This window comes from Convolutriloba macropyga, chromosome 15 (assembly GCF_964194025.1).
Source record: "Convolutriloba macropyga chromosome 15, txConMacr16.3, whole genome shotgun sequence".
NCBI lineage: Eukaryota > Metazoa > Xenacoelomorpha > Acoela > Convolutidae > Convolutriloba > Convolutriloba macropyga.
The window spans coordinates 27511513-27531368 of record NC_134482.1 but is presented as its reverse complement, the minus strand read 5'-3'; the positions used below and the strand labels follow the sequence as shown (position 1 = coordinate 27531368).

Genomic DNA, 19856 nt, shown 5'->3' with positions numbered 1-19856 from the left:
GCATTGAGCCTGTAAAGAACACGGTTCAGGAAAAAATTTGAATCCTGTGGGAATATTCGGTGGATCTTCGAAATGGTTAACAACAATTCCTGACATCAGCTTTTGCTAGGCAAAAGTGAATCTCTACGTCGTCATAGCTCAAATTTCAACGGTTGAGAATTGACAAGAAATACGGAAAAACCTGGGTATAGAAATAGCTTGAAAAAATACCGAAAATTCAGTCAAAGTTCATAAATTTTGTCTAATTAAATTGACTTACAGTGTGTTTTGAATCCAAATTTTTGAGCGGTAAATTAATATTGTGTCTTGGATTGAAAATTATTCTTGAGTAGTAAATTGTCTGTTATTTTGTCCTGTTTCCGCAAATTTTCAAGTTAATTGACGTGAAAATGAATTGTTCCTACAACTTCTGGTATTTGGAATTGTGAGAACAAAGAACTAAATGCAACTTAATTCTAATTTTGAATATTTTTGCAATACAAACCTTAGACATGTACTCCAACTTGTGCAAATATCAAAATGAATGGGTATACATAAAGAGATCCCGTATTGTGTGATCTGTAGTGAACCCAGTCCAAATCGATATCGAAGAACTATGATTAGCAAAATCAGTCCAAATGAATTTGTAATGCAACAGTAGGAAAATAGCGGATATACAGTTACAAAAGCCAACTGTAAAAACATGATATCCGGACGGATATGTAGCCGCTAAAAAATGGGCGGTGCAAAGTTTCCTGACCAACTGTGGGTGAGCAACCGTAACGATCAGTTGAGTTCAATATTAATAAAAACTATAATTTCTGACAGTTTAAACTCTGAAAACTTTACATTTCTATAACTTCTCGAGAGTTCAAAAACGTGAAAACGTCTAATCGACCATTGGTGCGGTTTTACAATAATTCCGCATTTATTTCTCTATATAGAAAGGACTCTTGTTTCTCTATACACAAAAGACAGGGACTATTTATATTTGGTTTGAAAACAGTCCTTTTACAATACTAAATTTTCATGGAAGATTGGAAAAACAATCACTGTCGCATTTAATACAAAATCTGGTTAACTATCCGAAGAAACTGATCTGTAAACTCCGTTAACTTAACCGATTACATACTTTTTTGGACAGACTGCTCATCAGGAGAGTGTTACATGACTAACAAAATTCACAGACAGTACATGTTATAAAATTTGGCTCAAAAGTTAGAAAGATAATTACCATGACTTAACATAAACTCAAACGTACTTAACATTTTACTTCTAATGCTCTTGAAACAGCTTTTTTCATCAAACTCGGAGAACCATAATTGTTACTCAACTGTCTTGTTTTTTCACCATTATCTGTCGTCACATTACAAAATTTTACTAAGCAGACTAGCTAATTAAAATCTTGATAATTAATCCGAGAACCGAAGTTTCAATGTTCAAACTCCAAAAATTCGATAACAAAACAGGCGAACCTTGATGTACCGGATGACATCTGCATATTCAGCCAGTTAATTGCGCGAACTGTTTATTCTTGAACGATTTTGAAATGTTCAGCCTTGCAAACGAAGTTATCACACACAACGAATCATTGCTAGACAATAACACAATTAACGATGCTGTGGACGGAAAAATTGGGATAACTGTTTCTTTTTCTTGGTTTATTCATTTTAAATTATATCTGACTGTTGAAAACATTCAGCGCAATTGGCCAAAGGTACGATCATTCCCAGTGATCTGAGAATTTTAACAAACTGCCAAAAAATGCGATGAAAACTGTTATAAAATCATCTTTACCAGCACTTATATCATACAGTGCCTCGCTTGACTAAAACGTTGAAAAGACACTGTACAAGCTCGTCGAAGTAAAAAAATATTTAATCAGCGCTTACACTATAAAAAAGTCTGCGTTGCAAGAAAACATCACGCAAGAACTGGTGTAATCTCCATAAAAATTAGGTTCTGGTTCGATAAAAATTTTGAATCACTAAAATAATCTTCGAATCATTAGCGATTGCTGTTAAATCAACTGGCATAAAAATTTTTGGTTTGAGCCCCCCTTTAGAATGCAAAAAAGAAACGGTTTCTCGACCAGATTCATTGCGCAGCTCTTCGACAAAAACAGCAAACCTCAGCGGAAAAATCAGTGACGTAGGAATAAGCGACATTACTGGGAAAATTCCGAATGAATCTGTGAGTGAAAAAGCGGACAAAGTTCAAAGAGAGACAAAGAAAAGACGAAAAAGTCGGCAGAGTAAACAACGGAGTGAAAACAAGGATGATGATGATGATGACAAAACTGATGAGGGTGAAAGCGATCATGGTGATTGCGACAATGACGAAGAGAACGAAGCAGGTATAAATAATTAAAACAAGGCTTAAAAAATTTAAAAAACTAGAGAAGAGGGCCATAATTTCTGGACTTTTATGAAACGTAGAAAATTTTTGATCTAAAGTAATTCGAAAAGTTTTTGCATGTATCGAAAAGAGTCGAAACTATCGAAAAGTATCGAAAGTAATCGCGAGAGTGTTTGAAATTTCTCAAAGCAATTTCTGCGAGAAGAAAATTTCAAAAATTCTAGAAATCTTTTGCGAAAAATTTTCCTTTAGTGTAGGCTGAATAAAAATTTATTGTGATAATACTTGAGACGATTTGGAATCGCTAACAAAGCAAACAGGGGACGAAAAAAAGTTCTATAAAGACGAATATACAACATTATTTATACTCACCACAGTTTTGCTGAGCAAAAAGTATCGAAAAACTGTAATTTTTGCGTTTTCTGAAAACATTTCTTTTCGGTATCGAATAAGCAGCTGTTCGTTGATGTTTTAATAAGCTCCAAAAATATTGATGGGGTGACGGATGGAAATAGGTTATTTTCCGGCTGGTACTTCTCCGTTGTTTTCAAAATATGTTTTCATTATTTCGAAAGTTTTCTCTTTTCAGTTCCTATTAACCATTCGCGACGCTAATGCTGATATTGAATCTCACAGTCTGTTTTGTTTTCACAGATGCGGAGTGCATAGGGTGTTTTGACCCTGTTTTGAACAAATTTCCTGCCATGAGACCTGCAGTTAACAATGTGAACAAAGTGGCCATGAAGGGTGTTCAACGATGCAAGAAACTCTACCACGAACTTGCGGGAGATGACGAGGAAGAAGGGGGCGATTAATAGAGCACATAGTCCATTTGTTCACAATTTAATAATAGCTATCTCACCTTTTTTGTAGAATTCTCATTCATCAGCAAAAAAGTCCAATATATCAACTTTAGTAATATATTCTGTTATTTTTTGCAATTAATCAAGCATTTTTTCTTTGTTTGATTGAAATTTCTTAAGAGTCATTACGTGGAAAATGTCCAAAATGCTATTTTTTAAAAAAAGTCACTATTTTCTACGCTTGCTCAAAATCAGGCATCGTGAAAAATTGTGACGGATATAACCAACATGAAGCAAACTTGAACAAATTCGCTAACTATCACCAGACGCTTATAACCCTAATCTTAAAACATGGTCGTGAAAAATAGTGACAAATTGGGTAAATTTATTCGACTCGAGATATCCGACATTTGACAAGTAATGGTTATTTAGGTTGCACAAGTAAGTAATAGCTTATAGATTGTTTTAGATTTAAAATGATAATTTAGATTGTGAGTACGATGCTTATCAATCAATATGTAAGGAAATAAAAACTGTCTAAAGACTTCTTCTTTTTGAGGGTGTTGTGTATTTTTGAGAGTTTCTGATTGTTGCAGTTTTCCACATTACGTGACCATGGTCTGAAAAGGTAAATTTCAACAAATTTTTATTTGTGGAAAGAAGAGAATTTTGTTCCCATTTTTTATGTGTTATAAACCATATTCAGCAATAGAAAATAATTACGCAAAACGTGGAAAAAAGTTGCCACATTCAAAGATGACTCAATGATTCTTGCGAACAGTGACTACGATCAAATGCAAAACCGCTTCGTCTCAATAATCAACCATTCGTATCGAGAGGAACTTTTCTGAGATCAATTCCCAATTAAGATTAATTACTTCACCAAATTCTGTCCAAAAAATAAAGTATAAAAACTCAACTTTGTCGGGCTTTTTACGACCCACGTATTAAGATCAGAGATGTAAATGTGTGTGGAAACGATTGACACTAGGCTAAATTAGTTCAAATTTGCTTCAAAATTGGATAGATGTGATCTCACTTTTCCCAAAGCGTGTAGTTGTAGCTATAGTGAAAACATCGGAAAATTCTTCTTCACTCTTTTCTACATCATATGTCCCCGGTTTCCATACCATAAATCACTCATTTTCACTACACATTTTTTCACGGTTGTAGTAGCTAAATAACTAAAAAAAGCCTAAATGGTGATTAATTTCAGAAACTCCCATCGCGATAATTTTTTGGCTCGAGAAGGCAACGAGTTGTTTTACAATAACCAGAGCACTCACTATTTACAAGAACAATTGAGTCCTTGAATTTGTTCTCAACTAATTGACAAATAAATTCGGTCAGTAAATGTTTGGACAAATAGCATGCTCATAATGGCGTTTTCCATAAACCGCAAAAATTGATCAAAACTGCCTTTAAATATAACCAGATAATTATACCCGCATAAGGATATACATACAAAATGGTGAAAAATTCAAAATGGTTGAATTGGTTCAGCTTATCCGTGAGAACTTAATTTAAGGCTTAAGCCTTTTTAGGCATGCCTTTTTAGATCTGAGATATAGGTGACTGATTGCCACGTTTTGCGTAACTATATTCCATCGTCGAAAGTGGCTTATGAATCGTGAAAAGTGAGGAGATCGATCTTTTGGGTTTTAAGATTCTGAAACTGCGGGAAAAATTGACGAAGAAAGAGTTACTTATTTATAGCATTGAAATTAGTTTAGAAATATTATGCAATGAGTTCACACTAGCTCAAAAACATGCATCGTGAAAATTGGGAGCACATTTTTTAACTTTTGAAGCGAATTTGAACTCATTTAGCCTAGTGTCTTCCACACACGCTTAAATCTGTGATCTTAAAACATAGATAGTGAAAACAGGTGACAAATCAAGCATATAAACTCAATTTTTCGGAAATTGACCACGTGATGCAGTAATAGTCACGGCAGTTCGCTTTGTGTCGAAAAATTGGAATATGAACAAGCGATATCAACGTGTTTCGCACTACGGCGCGCAATTTCGAATCATGGCTATTTTTGTCCGAATTGTATGACTAGGGCCAATGTTTGCCTGGACCACAACTCAAAATTTTATTACCATAGTTTTTTTCTCAGACAACAGTTCAAAAATTTTGAAACAAAAAGAAAAAGCATATTCAAGGTGCAATGCATATCAAGGCGATATAAACTAATACGTGTATATACAGTAAGATTTGTGCCTGATTTGTCTCCGGAACAGAAACGGAACATTAATTTTCAACTTACCTTGACTTAGATATTATAGTATTTTTTTTACAAACAAACCTACCTTCAAGGCAAATCTCAACACAAAAATTTAAAACAATGGTTACGAAAAACACAATCAACTCCAATATCATTTTTGTTTTAACTAACAAATCATGTTTTAAGCATAGTTGGGAATTTCAAATGTTATGATGCACACCACTTGTAGGTACTTTTGAACTGTCTTCAAAGTTAAGACGGAGAAGAAAATGTGAAGTTAAATGGAACCTTAGCGTTTAATTTTTTATACAGATGTCACATAACCGCAGAGAAAATTAACGGGACCAAACATGCATGATATCTAGTGGTTCAACTGTGCTTTACAATTACAAAAAATGGCAGGACGTCAACGATCAATTTTTTGGATAGTTTTAAAAATGGTAGATTTGATATGACTATGAATCACTGCTTGGTTAGACTCTTAAAGTTGCACGCTATCAAACGTTTCAAATGTGAAGTTCAAATACAAACCAAGCAGGGATCACCGTTTCTTATTTCTTTTCCACGTTGGGTGTTGTTCGATCGTTCGCGTGCTTAAAGTTGGTGACATAAAGTTGCGACGCAAGCGAATGTTCGAAAAACTTCATATATACAAATGAACATTCAATATGCTCATATATGATAGTTTCAAAACAATTTTTCAAAATACATGCTTTGAAAAGTTCAATAGCGTTTGAAATTTATTGGACTGACTTTAACGAGAGTGACTTTCTGTGTACGACGCCTGAGAAAATTGAACTTTAGTTCGCCATTTTAACCACCATTAAGAGGGTTTCCGAGTATACTAAATTTTTATATGATTTCTTACGCTTCCTATGATTTCTTATCTGAACTTAACATAATTTTAAGCAGCGCCGAACGAAATTTGTCTTCTATCAATTCATGAAAAGTTGTTCCCCCCTCAGTCAAGTACCTAAACTGATTAAAAATAAAATTGATGGGTACGACTCAAAATTGTTGAGGGAAGATGACAGGCCAGCTTTCAGCTGCTGCTGTGGCTATCAATGTAAACCGATGAACAAACAAAAACAAAATTTTAACGCTTCTAAACAACAGTTAAATAAAATGAAGTTGAAACGAGCCTTAATTAAGTTATTTAGAAAATGGAAACAGTGCAACCGTTTTTGCTCTAAAGTCTCATAAAAAATTTCTTCTCTGCTAAAAGAAATATCTATAACTCAACTTGAAAATTCAGCTGAGATTTGTTTTTGAATATATTTTTTTCGTCTAAAGTATCATGAAACATTTAGAGCGAATAAAAAATTTCCTAGCGCAAAAAAAAACAAATAATGGGCAATTTCTGGCTCTAAAACTAAAACTAAAGCGCAGATAGTATGAGCAAAATTTTAAGTTCAGTTCTTATTTTGCATTATAAAATCTTGGTTTGCAGTACTTTTTATACAAAACATGTAACTTTTGTTTCAATACCAGTCGTCAATTATGATGTGCAGTTCAACGCACACCTTGATCAAAAAACCAATCTGCATGTAAATTATGGTAAAATTACAAATGGTCTATCCCAGTAGCACGCAAATTTAACAGATGACAAAGATGTCGCTGATTAAGTTTCGCTAAGACACCTTTCATCAAAAAAAAGTTACCCCAATATTTGAGCATAGCAAAAAAAGTTTTAAACTAACCAGTCAAAAAACTATAAGCTTCGAATAGCATTTGATACAATACTTTGGTGGTACAAGCCAAGTTATTTACAAGTGTGTTAAAAAAGGACCGAATTGCCACAAAACACGAAACGATAGATCTTTTTACTGAGATGTTAAACGGATGAATTTTCAGCAAAAACACTTTGTTAAAGATTGAACTTCGTGTTTTAGTGTTCCAACAACTTTTCGAAAAAGAGAGGCAGGTTTTTCTAAAGTCATATTTTTCATTATTCTTTACGCATCACACAGAAAAAAATGAAACTCCTCATTGTTTCTCATTCCGTCTCGCTTTGGTTTATACATATAATAATAGTGATCTTTCAAGTTTGAAAACGCATAGAACTTTAAATCTTCGAAAAAAAATTGAAGCGGTAGATGAAAGCATACCAATAGCCAAAACGTTTCAAAAAATGAAAAGTTAAAAAAACGGAGAGCGAAAAAACTTGCTTTTTTGTCTTGGTTTATATTATCTCTATACACGACTTCAAAAGTGATTTTCTTCCTGAAATTATCAGAAACAATACTGTATTCAACAGTATGCTGCACTTAAAGAACAGATAAATGACTTTTTTCAAAAAATGAAAATGTTTTTTCACAAAACAAAACATAAAGCAGAAAAATATTCATCTTAAAAAACAAAGAAAGGCGACGTCTTTGATTATCTTTTTAAATTAAGTTTTTCACTCTTGCTATCCCATCACTAAGCTGCTCTTTTCTACTCTATGAATTTCGGATATGCTTAAGTTTATGAAATTGTGAACGAAGATTCAAAAACTAAGAAATTAACGAATTAAAGGATCAGAAGATTAGTAAAAATCGAGGAAAAACGAAATGTTTCAGAGATTAAAACACAAAACACTTCATCAAATCTTTAGTAAAAACTTAAAACAGGTGCTCAATGAAACCAACCTGTTCTCTATATTTTTTCCACTCATAAAAATATTTTTCTGATTTATTTGTCTGCATTAACTTGGTGGAATGTTACGTTTTCTTAAATCTAAATGACTGAACAACAAAAAATAGAAAACACAGCAGAGATGACAGTAAATTTGATGAGAAAAAATCCTGTGTTTCTAACAGCTCAACTATGAAAACAATTCATTCATAGCATAATTTTCACAACTCTTGCTAGAGCTGATATATGGGTGTCGCAAATGAATCTACATGTTATTTGATATGTATATTATCAGATTTTAAGTTTCTGCCATGACAATTTGAAGTTATCCTCCAAACTTATATCCAAACTTGTACCAAACGTACAACACAAAGTCCGTTATTGTTCAGTAACACTTCCGTATAGATTGAAAGATAAAAAAGGCGCTGCCGATCAACGTGAAAATATGAGGAGCTAATCTTTTGCGAACAACTGATCTCATAAAGATTTTTTTCAAAAAGTTAAGCCAAATTATGATATGTTTTATAATTTTGACAAAAGTTTGCTCTCACCTCAATCTACATTAATTTTAATAATATAAGAATTTTAATGACAACGAGACGTGTTGCAGCTTTCGTTTTCTTTTACAACACTGATTTTGATGTTGTTTGTTGGTTTTAATTTTCTGTCAATCACAAAAACAAATTACCGAGTTTGCACTTTTCACATTAACAATTGATGAGAAAATTTTTTGATTCAGATGACAAAGAAGTCTGAAATCTGTTCGAATGATAGTTCTATTTTCCTCTATATGTGTGACTCATGTGTTTTCTTAATTATTAGTGTTGTTTGTCAATCCAACGGACTTTTTTGCGCACAAAAATGCAAGGAAATGCAGCTCAAAGTTCGTTATTGTTCAGTAACACTTCCGTATAGATTGAAAGATAAAATAAGTCGATGCCGATCAACGTGAAAATATGAGGAGCTAATCTTTTGCGTACAACTGATCTCATAAAGATTTTTTTCAAAAAGTTAAGCCAAATTTTGATATATTTTATAATTTTGACAAAAGTTTGCTCTCACCTCAATCTACATTAATTTTTATAACATAAGATTTTTTATGACAACGAGACGTGTTGCAGCTTTCGTTTTCTTTTACAACACTGATTTTGATGTTGTTTGTTGGTTTTAATTTTCTGTCAATCACAAAAACAAATTACCGAGTTTGCACTTTTCACATTAACAATTGATGAGAAAATTTTTTGATTCAGATGACAAAGAAGTCTGAAATCTGTTCGAATGATAGTTCTATTTTTCTCTATACGTGTGACTCATGTGTTTTCTTAATTATTAGTGTTGTTTGTCAACCCAACGGACTTTTTTGCGCACAAAAATGCAAGGAAATGCAGCTCAAAGTTCGTTATTGTTCAGTAACACTTCCGTATAGATTGAAAGATAAAATAAGGCACTGGCGATCAACGTGAAAATATGAGGAGCTAATCTTTTGCGAACAACTGATCTCATAAAGATTTTTTTCAAAAAGTTAAGCCAAATTTTGATATGTTTTATAATTTTGACAAAAGTTTCCTCTCACCTCAATCTACATTAATTTTTATAACATAAGATTTTTAATGACAACGAGACGTGTTGCAGCTTTAGTTTTCTTTTACAACACTGATTTTGATGTTGTTTGTTGGTTTTAATTTTCTGTCAATCACAAAAAGAAATTACCGAGTTTGCACTTTTCACATTAACAATTGATGAGAAAATTTTTCGATTCAGATGACAAAGAAGTCTGAAATCTGTTCGAATGATAGTTCTATTTTCCTCTATACGTGTGACTCATGTGTTTTCTTAATTATTAGTGTTGTTTGTCAATCCAACGGACTTTTTTGCGCACAAAAATGCAAGGAAATAGAGCTCAAAGTTCGTTATTGTTCAGTAACACTTCCGTATAGATTGAAAGATAAAATAAGGCGCTGCCGATCAACGTGAAAATATGAGGAGCTAATCTTTTGCGAACAACTGATCTCATAAAGATTTTTTTCAAAAAGTTAAGCCAAATTTTGATATGTTTTATAATTTTGACAAAAGTTTGCTCTCACCTCAATCTACATTAATTTTTATAACATAAGATTTTTAATGACAACGAGACGTGTTGCAGCTTTCGTTTTCTTTTACAACACTGATTTTGATGTTGTTTGTTGGTTTTAATTTTCTGTCAATCACAAAAACAAATTACCGAGTTTGCACTTTTCACATTAACAATTGATGAGAAAATTTTTTGATTCAGATGACAAAGAAGTCTGAAATCTGTTCGAATGATAGTTCTATTTTTCTCTATACGTGTGACTCATGTGTTTTCTTAATTATTAGTGTTGTTTGTCAATCCAACGGACTTTTTTGCGCACAAAAATGCAAGGAAATGCAGCTCAAAGTTCGTTATTGTTCAGTAACACTTCCGGATAGATTGAAAGATAAAATAAGGCGCTGCCGATCAACGTGAAAATATGAGGAGCTAATCTTTTGCGAACAACTGATCTCATAAAGATTTTTTTCAAAAAGTTAAGCCAAATTTTGATATGTTTTATAATTTTGACAAAAGTTTGCTCTCACCTCAATCTACATTAATTTTTATAACATAAGAATTTTAATGACAACGAGACGTGTTGCAGCTTTCGTTTTCTTTTACAACACTGATTTTGATGTTGTTTGTTGGTTTTAATTTTCTGTCAATCACAAAAACAAATTACCGAGTTTGCACTTTTCACATTAACAATTGATGAGAAAATTTTTTTGATTCAGATGACAAAGAAGTCTGAAATCTGTTCGAATGATAGTTCTATTTTCCTCTATACGTGTGACTCATGTGTTTTCTTAATTATTAGTGTTGTTTGTCAATCCAACGGACTTTTTTGCGCACAAAAATGCAAGGAAATAGAGCTCAAAGTTCGTTATTGTTCAGTAACACTTCCGTATAGATTGAAAGATAAAATAAGGCGCTGCCGATCAACGTGAAAATATGAGGAGCTAATCTTTTGCGAACAACTGATCTCATAAAGATTTTTTTCAAAAAGTTAAGCCAAATTTTGATATGTTTTATAATTTTGACAAAAGTTTGCTCTCACCTCAATCTACATTAATTTTTATAACATAAGAATTTTAATGACAACGAGACGTGTTGCAGCTTTCGTTTTCTTTTACAACACTGATTTTGATGTTGTTTGTTGGTTTTAATTTTCTGTCAATCACAAAAACAAATTACCGAGTTTGCACTTTTCACATTAACAATTGATGAGAAAATTTTTTGATTCAGATGACAAAGAAGTCTGAAATCTGTTCGAATGATAGTTCTATTTTTCTCTATACGTGTGACTCATGTGTTTTCTTAATTATTAGTGTTGTTTGTCAATCCAACGGACTTTTTTGCGCACAAAAATGCAAGGAAATAGAGCTCAAAGTTCGTTATTGTTCAGTAACACTTCCGTATAGATTGAAAGATAAAATAAGGCGCTGCCGATCAACGTGAAAATATGAGGAGCTAATCTTTTGCGAACAACTGATCTCATAAAGATTTTTTTCAAAAAGTTAAGCCAAATTTTGATATGTTTTATAATTTTGACAAAAGTTTGCTCTCACCTCAATCTACATTAATTTTTATAACATAAGATTTTTAATGACAACGAGACGTTTTGCAGCTTTCGTTTTCTTTTACAACACTGATTTTGATGTTGTTTGTTGGTTTTAATTTTCTGTCAATCACAAAAACAAATTACCAAGTTTGCACTTTTCACATTAACAATTGATGAGAAAATTTTTCGATTCAGATGACAAAGAAGTCTGAAATCTGTTCGAATGATAGTTCTATTTTCCTCTATACGTGTGACTCATGTGTTTTCTTAATTATTAGTGTTGTTTGTCAATCCAACGGACTTTTTTGCGCACAAAAATGCAAGGAAATGCAGCTTTTTTTCATCAAAAATTTTTGTCCAATCCAAAAAAGTGTTCCTTTTTTTCTGCGCCATTTGTCCCAAGTCATCTGGTTCTTAGCCACTGAATTGGCTAGTTATGGGCTGTTGAATTCAAAGTTGTACTGAAGGATTATTTACAATTTTTGTATTGTAAATGAGTTAAATGGTCATAAATTGGTCACACTTATTTTGTGCAAATTAGACGACTGAAGCGTTGTCCCAAAGAAACAGTTTCTGGTTGCATTAAGATTACTAGGGTCGCGCACATGAGGTAAACCGTGACCCTTCCAAAAAGTTTAGCAGCAGTACTTAAGGTCTGGTAATTCTGATCACGGCCCTATTGAGAGCTGAACAGTCTAATCAGCCCGCTATTTAGTTCTGCAAAGTCTTATCAGAGTACTGCGAAGAGTCTGGATAGTCTTATCATTGCGCGATTTAGAGCCTATATAGTTTTGTGGTTTGATCTGCGTAGTCTGAACAGAGCATTTTCCAGAAACTGAATGATCTGATCTGAAACGCTTTCAAAGGCTTGCAAGTCTGCTCAGAACCAAGTGGTCCAAACAAGAAAACGGCCAATCCCTCAAAAAACAAAAGATAATTAACCATCGAAAGGGGAAGCACAACATAATTAAACATCGAATGGGAAGCACATAATTAAGCATCTTTTGAAGTACGCTGTCGAATTTTATTAGATGAACATCAAAGACCACGTTAAAGACTAAGTTTTTGTAATCACAATTGGTTTGAAATTTTTTATTTATTCCGAACTAATAACTTTAACTGAGAACCTCAAAAAGCAAATACAAAAAATGACTTCTTTTTTACCCAGAACAATACATTTTACAAATAATTATTACTATTTCAACGGTTTAAGGTGTCATTCGGGGTGCTCCCGTGCGACTCAAGAGGAGTCTGACACCACCAGTGCCCAACCTGAGTAGGCCTGGCGACCCTTTGGGCAACCCAAAAGGATCTGATACGCCCTTGCGCGGCTTAAGTTGGTCCAATCAGAGCCGATTTTAGTCTGGATGGTCTGGTACCCCCTGTGCGAGACACAAGTCAATCTGATCAGAGCTGGCTTGGGTCACAAAGCTCATCCTGTATGATCTAGTTCAGCAAAATCGTATTTGATGTTGGAAAATCCCTCAATTTTCGCTTCACTTTGACTAGATAAAGTAACCTCAATTACCAAAAGATACCAAAAGTTAGTTATACGAAGAAGTATAACTATCCTCAGATACCAGAAGTTAGTTATACGTAGAAATTTTGGGCAAACAGCAACATCATGAAAAAAGTTTTGTTTTGTTTGTTTAAAACCGTGGGTTGAAAATGGAGCTTCATAATTCAGCAAAATCAATTATAAATTGTTTGACATCGAGGCATATTTACAGTGGGTTTACAAAATTAATAACTATCGATCGAAAAACCTTTGCTTGCCACAATACAATGACGCTTTCCAAACAAAATCCTGCCAACCTTATCTTGCCTCCCTTACTCTTGAAAGAATCTCAACAAATTCATTGCAACACTATGCATCATCCTGCAAGATTCTTGGAAGATGAGCGTCCGGATCTTCCATCCTGAAGTCTTTGCAACCTTTGCATAAGATAAGCATCATTTGCAGGAATATTGTGAGAAGACTTTGTGCAGTTAAACGTGCAAGATTTGTGAACAATGACGTGCAGTCCTTGTTCGACAGGAGAATCGAAAATTTTTTCCTACGATTAAAAGGAAAGGTTTATCAGCTAAAGACTTGTTTGTTTTATAGCATTTGCAGTGAGAGTTAAGAAAGGGGTTTGATTTAAAAGAGAGCCGACTTACCTATTGCAGTTCGCAGTAGGCGTTGGGGCTTTGAAGAAATGGGTAGAGTTTGAACAGACAACAAAACTGCCAAATAAACAATCATCTTTCTGTTCACACACATTGTCGAATGATCACATCTGTGTGTTGTGGCCATAAATTAAGTCCTCGTATGTAGGAAGACCAACATGAGTACAGTTAGTTCGTCAGCCGTCGAATTGAAAGGCAGCAACTGAAATAAATACCAAGCTATACCAAATTATTACAAAAAAGTTTATCTAAAGATACCCGCTCTCGGTAGAGGTAAATGCCGGCTCAGGTAACGTTCACGTGCGCCCAGCTAAGATCATCGTTCAAACAGACTTAAGAAAATAACCATCGACCATTTTTGCTAATGGAAATTAAAATACCAAAGGCCGATATCATCCATGATCCAGAATTTGGCTTGTTAAAAATTTCGGTCCGTTGATGTGCTTGTTTATAAGTTTGTACGAAAAAGCCCATCCAGACCGAAATGTCGCTATTTCATTCCGACTTCAGCTCGTTCACGTTGTTAACACCTATGTCTTGTCTGAACCATGTTTCTGTTCAAATTTTATGTGCACAGTTTCAGATGTGCTGACCAGAATAGACAAGTTTTTGTTGATTATAGCTATATAATTGTAACAAGGAGTCTCTGTAATGTGCGATCGGACTCAAGGTTCCGGCCCCGCTCGTCCACAATTTTGGCATAATTGTCTACCAAATGAGGAACAGATAGAAAAACCCAAAAATTAAGCACTTTTCAAAAAAAAGTGTATGAACAAAAAGATAGCCTCCAAAGCAAACAACTCAGTGGAGTAATAAATGATGCATTACGTTGATGAGATATGCCAATAAGAAGAAAGCGAGTCAAGACGAACAGCAATATGAAACAGCAACAACAACAACAAACAATAATTTCATCAAAAACTTTATGTCCGTTTTAAAAACAAAACTTATTAACAAAGTCAAAATAGCGTCAGATAAAACTGAAATTAAACAAAAAACTTGTAAAAGAGATAGGACAAGTCAATATTAAGAATTGGTAACAATTAGACAATAAAGAACAAAAACAGTAAATTTGAAAAACTCGCTTAATTTTTTAAAAAACAATTTATTTCAAAGTAATGAAAACCATTAGAAATCAAACAAAACTTACCAAATTTTTACAATTTTCGATGCTTCCATAGAAAGGAATTAGGAACTGTGGGTATACAACTTTTTATGCGGTTACCAAAAAAACAACAAATAGACAACAAACAAAAAATCAGTTAAAACTTGCCAGAAAACGCTTTCGAAGCCGTAAAGCCATGCTTTGGCCCTCAAAATATGTTTGATTGCGTCTTCTCCGAACACATGTATTTTTCGACCTCTCATTAATAATAATAGGTAACAAGTAGACAAAAATAAAAAAGGCAAAATTAAGTAAAACTTGTTTTTTTTCGAAAAAAATGTTTCCAATGACATGAAAGCAAATAATATTAAAATGAAATAGTTAAACAGGTTCGTTTATTCTTCCAAAGGAAACCTGCAATTATCCAAAATACGTCTCATGTCTACAAAAAGATCGTCAAATATGATCAAAAATCAAAAACTAATTTACTTTTCAAAGCCAGCAAATTCACAACGATTTTTTAAAAATCATCAGATTTTGTGAAAGCAGTCCCTTTTGGCACCTTCTTTTAGCAACAAAAACATCATATTGAGCCTTTAATTAACGAGACTAGGTAACAAACAGAAAATAAAAGGAACAAAATTGCAAAATTAAATTGTTTTTTTTTAATTTGGAAAACAATTGTTTTCAAAGTCATGAAAGCCATCAGTTATCTTCTAATATCAGAATATCGGCTCATCTCTTCATCCATGAAAAACCAATGAAACGCGACCATTGTACAGGAAATTTCTTTTGACTAAAAAGACAAAGTAGAAACGACAGTTAAAGACAAAAATCAAAAAAATCAATTGAATTCTTCGATAAAGTAGTGACGAAGCAGTTAAAACCATAATATATCCCTAAAGATTTTAATATTATCAATTGTGTTCATTTTGTACGCCAATAATGTGATATATGAACTGTCAATAACGAGAAAATGTGACAAAACTAGAAAACGTGAAAATTGGGCAAATAACTGAAAAAAAATGTGAAATCTAGTAGTATCAAAGTCAGAAAACCAAAACTTAAGGTGTTAAACCGCAATAAAGTTTGAAACTGAATTCAGTAGAAAAAAGAAGCACTCCTTCATTGCTGACGCTAAGCTACAAATTGACCACACTAAGAGAAAAAGGGAGGCAAAATTCAATAAGCAATTAATTATTTAAAATTCAATAACTTTGAAAGTCAAAACGACCATAAGCATTCAAATAATCAACTAGACAAACTGATTTGGAGTTAATTAGGAACTCATTTGAATCTATCAATAGTGAGCTTTGATTTGAAATAATCTGTTTTTTATTTAATATAAAAAATTTGATTTTTTTTTTTAAAAAAGACCTACTGATTACAATCCGAATTTTTTTGGAATGTAGCTGTCCACGATTGGTCCAAAACTAGCCCTGCTAATGCCGTTCGTTCATTAGGAACACTCAATTTTTTGAATGTTATAGATGTAGAAATTTTGTTAGTTAAAAATCAAAAATAAATCCCGCGTTTTTGATAATCAACAAGTAAAGTTAGCAAAAAACGGCGCAGTTTTAATTACGGAGCACTCGCAACGGAATTTGAAGTAGAAATAGCCCCTTTTTGAGTCTACAAAGATTGTGGTAGTGGTGTTTGGGTGTGTACTTGCTGCAATTACACACCCAAACACCACTAGTGGACTAAAAAAACTTATTGGACTAAAAAGTGGACTAAACAAACTTATTTCGTGCTGTTTTTGATGAAAATCAACATTTTCTTAAAAAATTTTAACAAATTTTAGCAAAATTGGCGAAAATTCCGACATGATTCACTCTATTTTCTCAAAAGTTTAAACCTCGATAACTCCCTGTAAAAAACGAAAATCCAAAGATTTTTAATTCCATATTCTACGCTGAACAAGCTTTTTATTGATACCGGGCTTAACTACCTACGATGAATATATCGATCGGCCAAAATTGTCTGAACAAAAAAACCTATTTGAGTACATAGTTCCTCCCCCTCAAGAGGGGTTGGAACAATAACCAAGCTTGTATATAATGCCAAGAAAATCAATAAATTACTGGTGATCTTCTGAAATAGTAGCATGACTTGTCGCGGTTCTGGAAATTTTATGTCCGATTCATCGAAAATCTAAATCGTCAGTAAACTATGGAGCTAGCTAATTCTACAGTTAACCCCAAATACGAACAAAATCCAAAGAAAACCTTTGCATTTTAAAAGCAAAAATCTTCGTGTCAACCTTGATTATCTTTTCAATCAATACTTTTCATATCACTTCTGATCGTCAAACCTATGTTTTCAATCGTTGCCAATGCACCTTAAAAAAGTCGAATTCAAGCAGAACATGAGCTGATATCTGCAACAAATAATAAATTTTATCTCATACGTAGTAATATAAATTTGTGGCAGACAAGACACGGACACCTCACAAAAATAAATATAAGGTCATCCGTAAAAGAATGCTAATTCATAACACCAATGGGTCAATTTTACATTCAGTAGGCAAATAAGGAGCAAATTTTATTGGTTGAACTTTCATTAAGGATAAGAAGGCGGCTCGGTAATGTGCGTTCGCACATTAAGTTCCGACCCCGCTCATCTACATTTTTCAGTTAATTGTCTACCAAATGAGGAAGAGATAAAAAAATTAGCATATCAACATATCGTTCAACAAACTACTAAAAGAATAAAACAATCTACTCTAGAGGACCTATGAGACCTGTGGCTACAATAATATGACTACCAGAAAAGACGGCAATAAAAATCGAATAGTTACAAATATTAATTACGACCAAAACTCCTTGTCCATTTTTGGAAAACCACTAATAACCAAATCAAAATGGCATCAGATAAAATTTATACTAAGAGTATTAACCTATACTTTTTTAAGAAAAAAATGGGACTTTTCCTCAATGCGACTTGGCAACAAGTCGACTAGAAATGAGAAAAAGGGCAAAGTTTATTAAAACCTTGCTTCTTTTTTGAAAAAAAAATTAAATTCGAACTGATGAGAAACATTACGCATCAAATGAAATCATTGAGAAGAGAGTCTCTTAAACCTCAATAGAGAGCGACTGAGGCCTTTCATCATCCAGGATATGTCATACGACTACAAAAAGAAAGACAAATACAGGCAAAAACGAAAAATTTGAACGAAAAATTATGAACGAAAACGATGTCCCCCCAATCAATTAAATACTAAGCTGACCACAGAAAACAATTAAAAACTTCGTTTTCATTTTTTGCAGGTGACAACAATTGTAAATCAAACGACGCCCATTATTGTGATATGGTGAAAAGAAAATAAAAACCTACAAAAATGGGGCAAATAACCAAAAATCAAGAAAATTGATTTTATGAAAACCGGTCGTTCCAAGAAGAAAGACCATTTGAGGAAAATAAAAGAATAGACTAAAAGAATAGACAGTTTGTCTGGCAACTACTTGGAAAACTAATCGCGACTGTTATTGATGAGATTAAATATTAAGACTATAAAATAACATTAAATACAAGCTGAACTAATAAGTTTCACAAACAATTTTACAAAACCATAGTTTTGAAGCCAATAAATTTATAAGATATTAACCGCGAGAATATAACATCTTCATTTGCGTCTCCTTTGATCATCATAATGTCTTTTTGTAAAACGACTAACACAAAATGACAACAAAACGAACCACAAAAACTGAATAATAACTAAACTTCACAAAATTCTGCTGAAACAAATTGTCTAAGCCCTGAAGACAACAATTAAAACGTTTAAACAACAGAAACATTATTGTTTGATTCAACAAAACATTAAAAGAGCTCTAAACAATGAGGCTAAATTACGAAAGTTATACAATATAGAAAAAAACGAAGAAAAAACGCAAACCAGAACAAAATGTGATAAGTTGAAGAATACTATTAATCTTTTTTTTTAGAAATTTAATTCGAAAGTCAAAAAAACCATTAGCTATCTACCGATATCAAAAATTAGGTTCATTTGTTTATGTATCGTTGGCCACTGAGACCTTTAATTACACAATATTTGGCACATGACAACAAAAATTAACAACAAAGAGAGGGCAAAAATAAAAAACTCTACCAATTTCTGCAAGAGAACGGTGACGCAGCCCTTCACACCATAGGTTATAAAAACGAAAAAATATGTTCAATTCCAAATGCTGTAAAGTTTTTTCAGTTAGATTGTTAAACAATTTACAAAAGAAACAAAAACAACAGCAAAAATGGGCAATTATGCACAAAAATCAGAAAATTTTGAATGAAAACTCGTAGTACCAAAAGCAAAATCTTCTGTTAAAACAACCGGCCACAATTGTAGTTTTATTCTATATGGAGGAAAGAGTGACCTGTACTTCCTGAGAATAGGCAAAATGTCGACTATAATACATAAAATTCAAAAAATACACAAGTTCAAAAAATCACAGAAATTTCCTTAAAACAAAAACTTTCAATAACATAAGAGACATTAGGTAACAACCGAATGAATAGAAAAGTTTACCCTGCAACTCTTGAGGAAGAAATTTAGATCATTGAGTGGTTAAACTTAAAAATCGCACTGCCAAAAGAGTAACAATTGAAGGCAAAAGACAAGAATTCAGTTATATTTTACTAAAACTCTTCCTCAAAGCCATAAAAAAAACTTTGGTTCTCTGAAAACAAATAACAAATTTTATCTACATTCAGCCTCATTTTTACGTAATTTTTAGCTGTCATTAACGGAGCCGTGAATAAAAAATATTGTCAGTAATTAACAATAAAAAACAAAAGCAAAATATTTTGAAAAAAGGCAGTATCAAATTAAAAACCAAAAAGACTCTGATTCTAAGAATCCATGATATTATCGAGACCCTCCCTGATTTTGTTGCCCGCTAAGCAAACCGACCAAGTGTTCCAGGTGTTTGCGAATTAGACCAAATGTTAAATGGAGTTCTTCAAATATTAAAAAAGAACAACG

At 32.9% G+C, this 19856-nt stretch overlaps 2 protein-coding genes across 11 annotated transcripts in view; one reads left to right on the top strand and one right to left on the bottom strand.

Moving 5' to 3' along the window:
* The window catches only part of LOC142354448 (glutamate receptor 2-like), a 154945-nt gene that overhangs the window by 111306 nt on the left and 23783 nt on the right, over positions 1–19856 (bottom strand). For all 10 annotated transcript variants that reach the window (XM_075406741.1, XM_075406739.1, XM_075406742.1 and 7 more), the window contains one exon: positions 13759–13969. In XM_075406741.1, the coding sequence (XP_075262856.1) occupies positions 13759–13894 (136 nt within the window). In that variant the 5' untranslated portion in view covers positions 13895–13969. The remainder of the gene's footprint in view (positions 1–13758; positions 13970–19856) is intronic.
* On the top strand, positions 724–3419 carry LOC142353924 (uncharacterized). The gene is made up of 3 exons (XM_075406156.1): positions 724–1616; positions 2075–2335; positions 2992–3419. The coding sequence occupies exons 1-3, from the start codon at positions 1529–1531 to the stop codon at positions 3150–3152; spliced, it is 510 nt and encodes a 169-aa protein (XP_075262271.1). The 5' UTR covers positions 724–1528; the 3' UTR covers positions 3153–3419.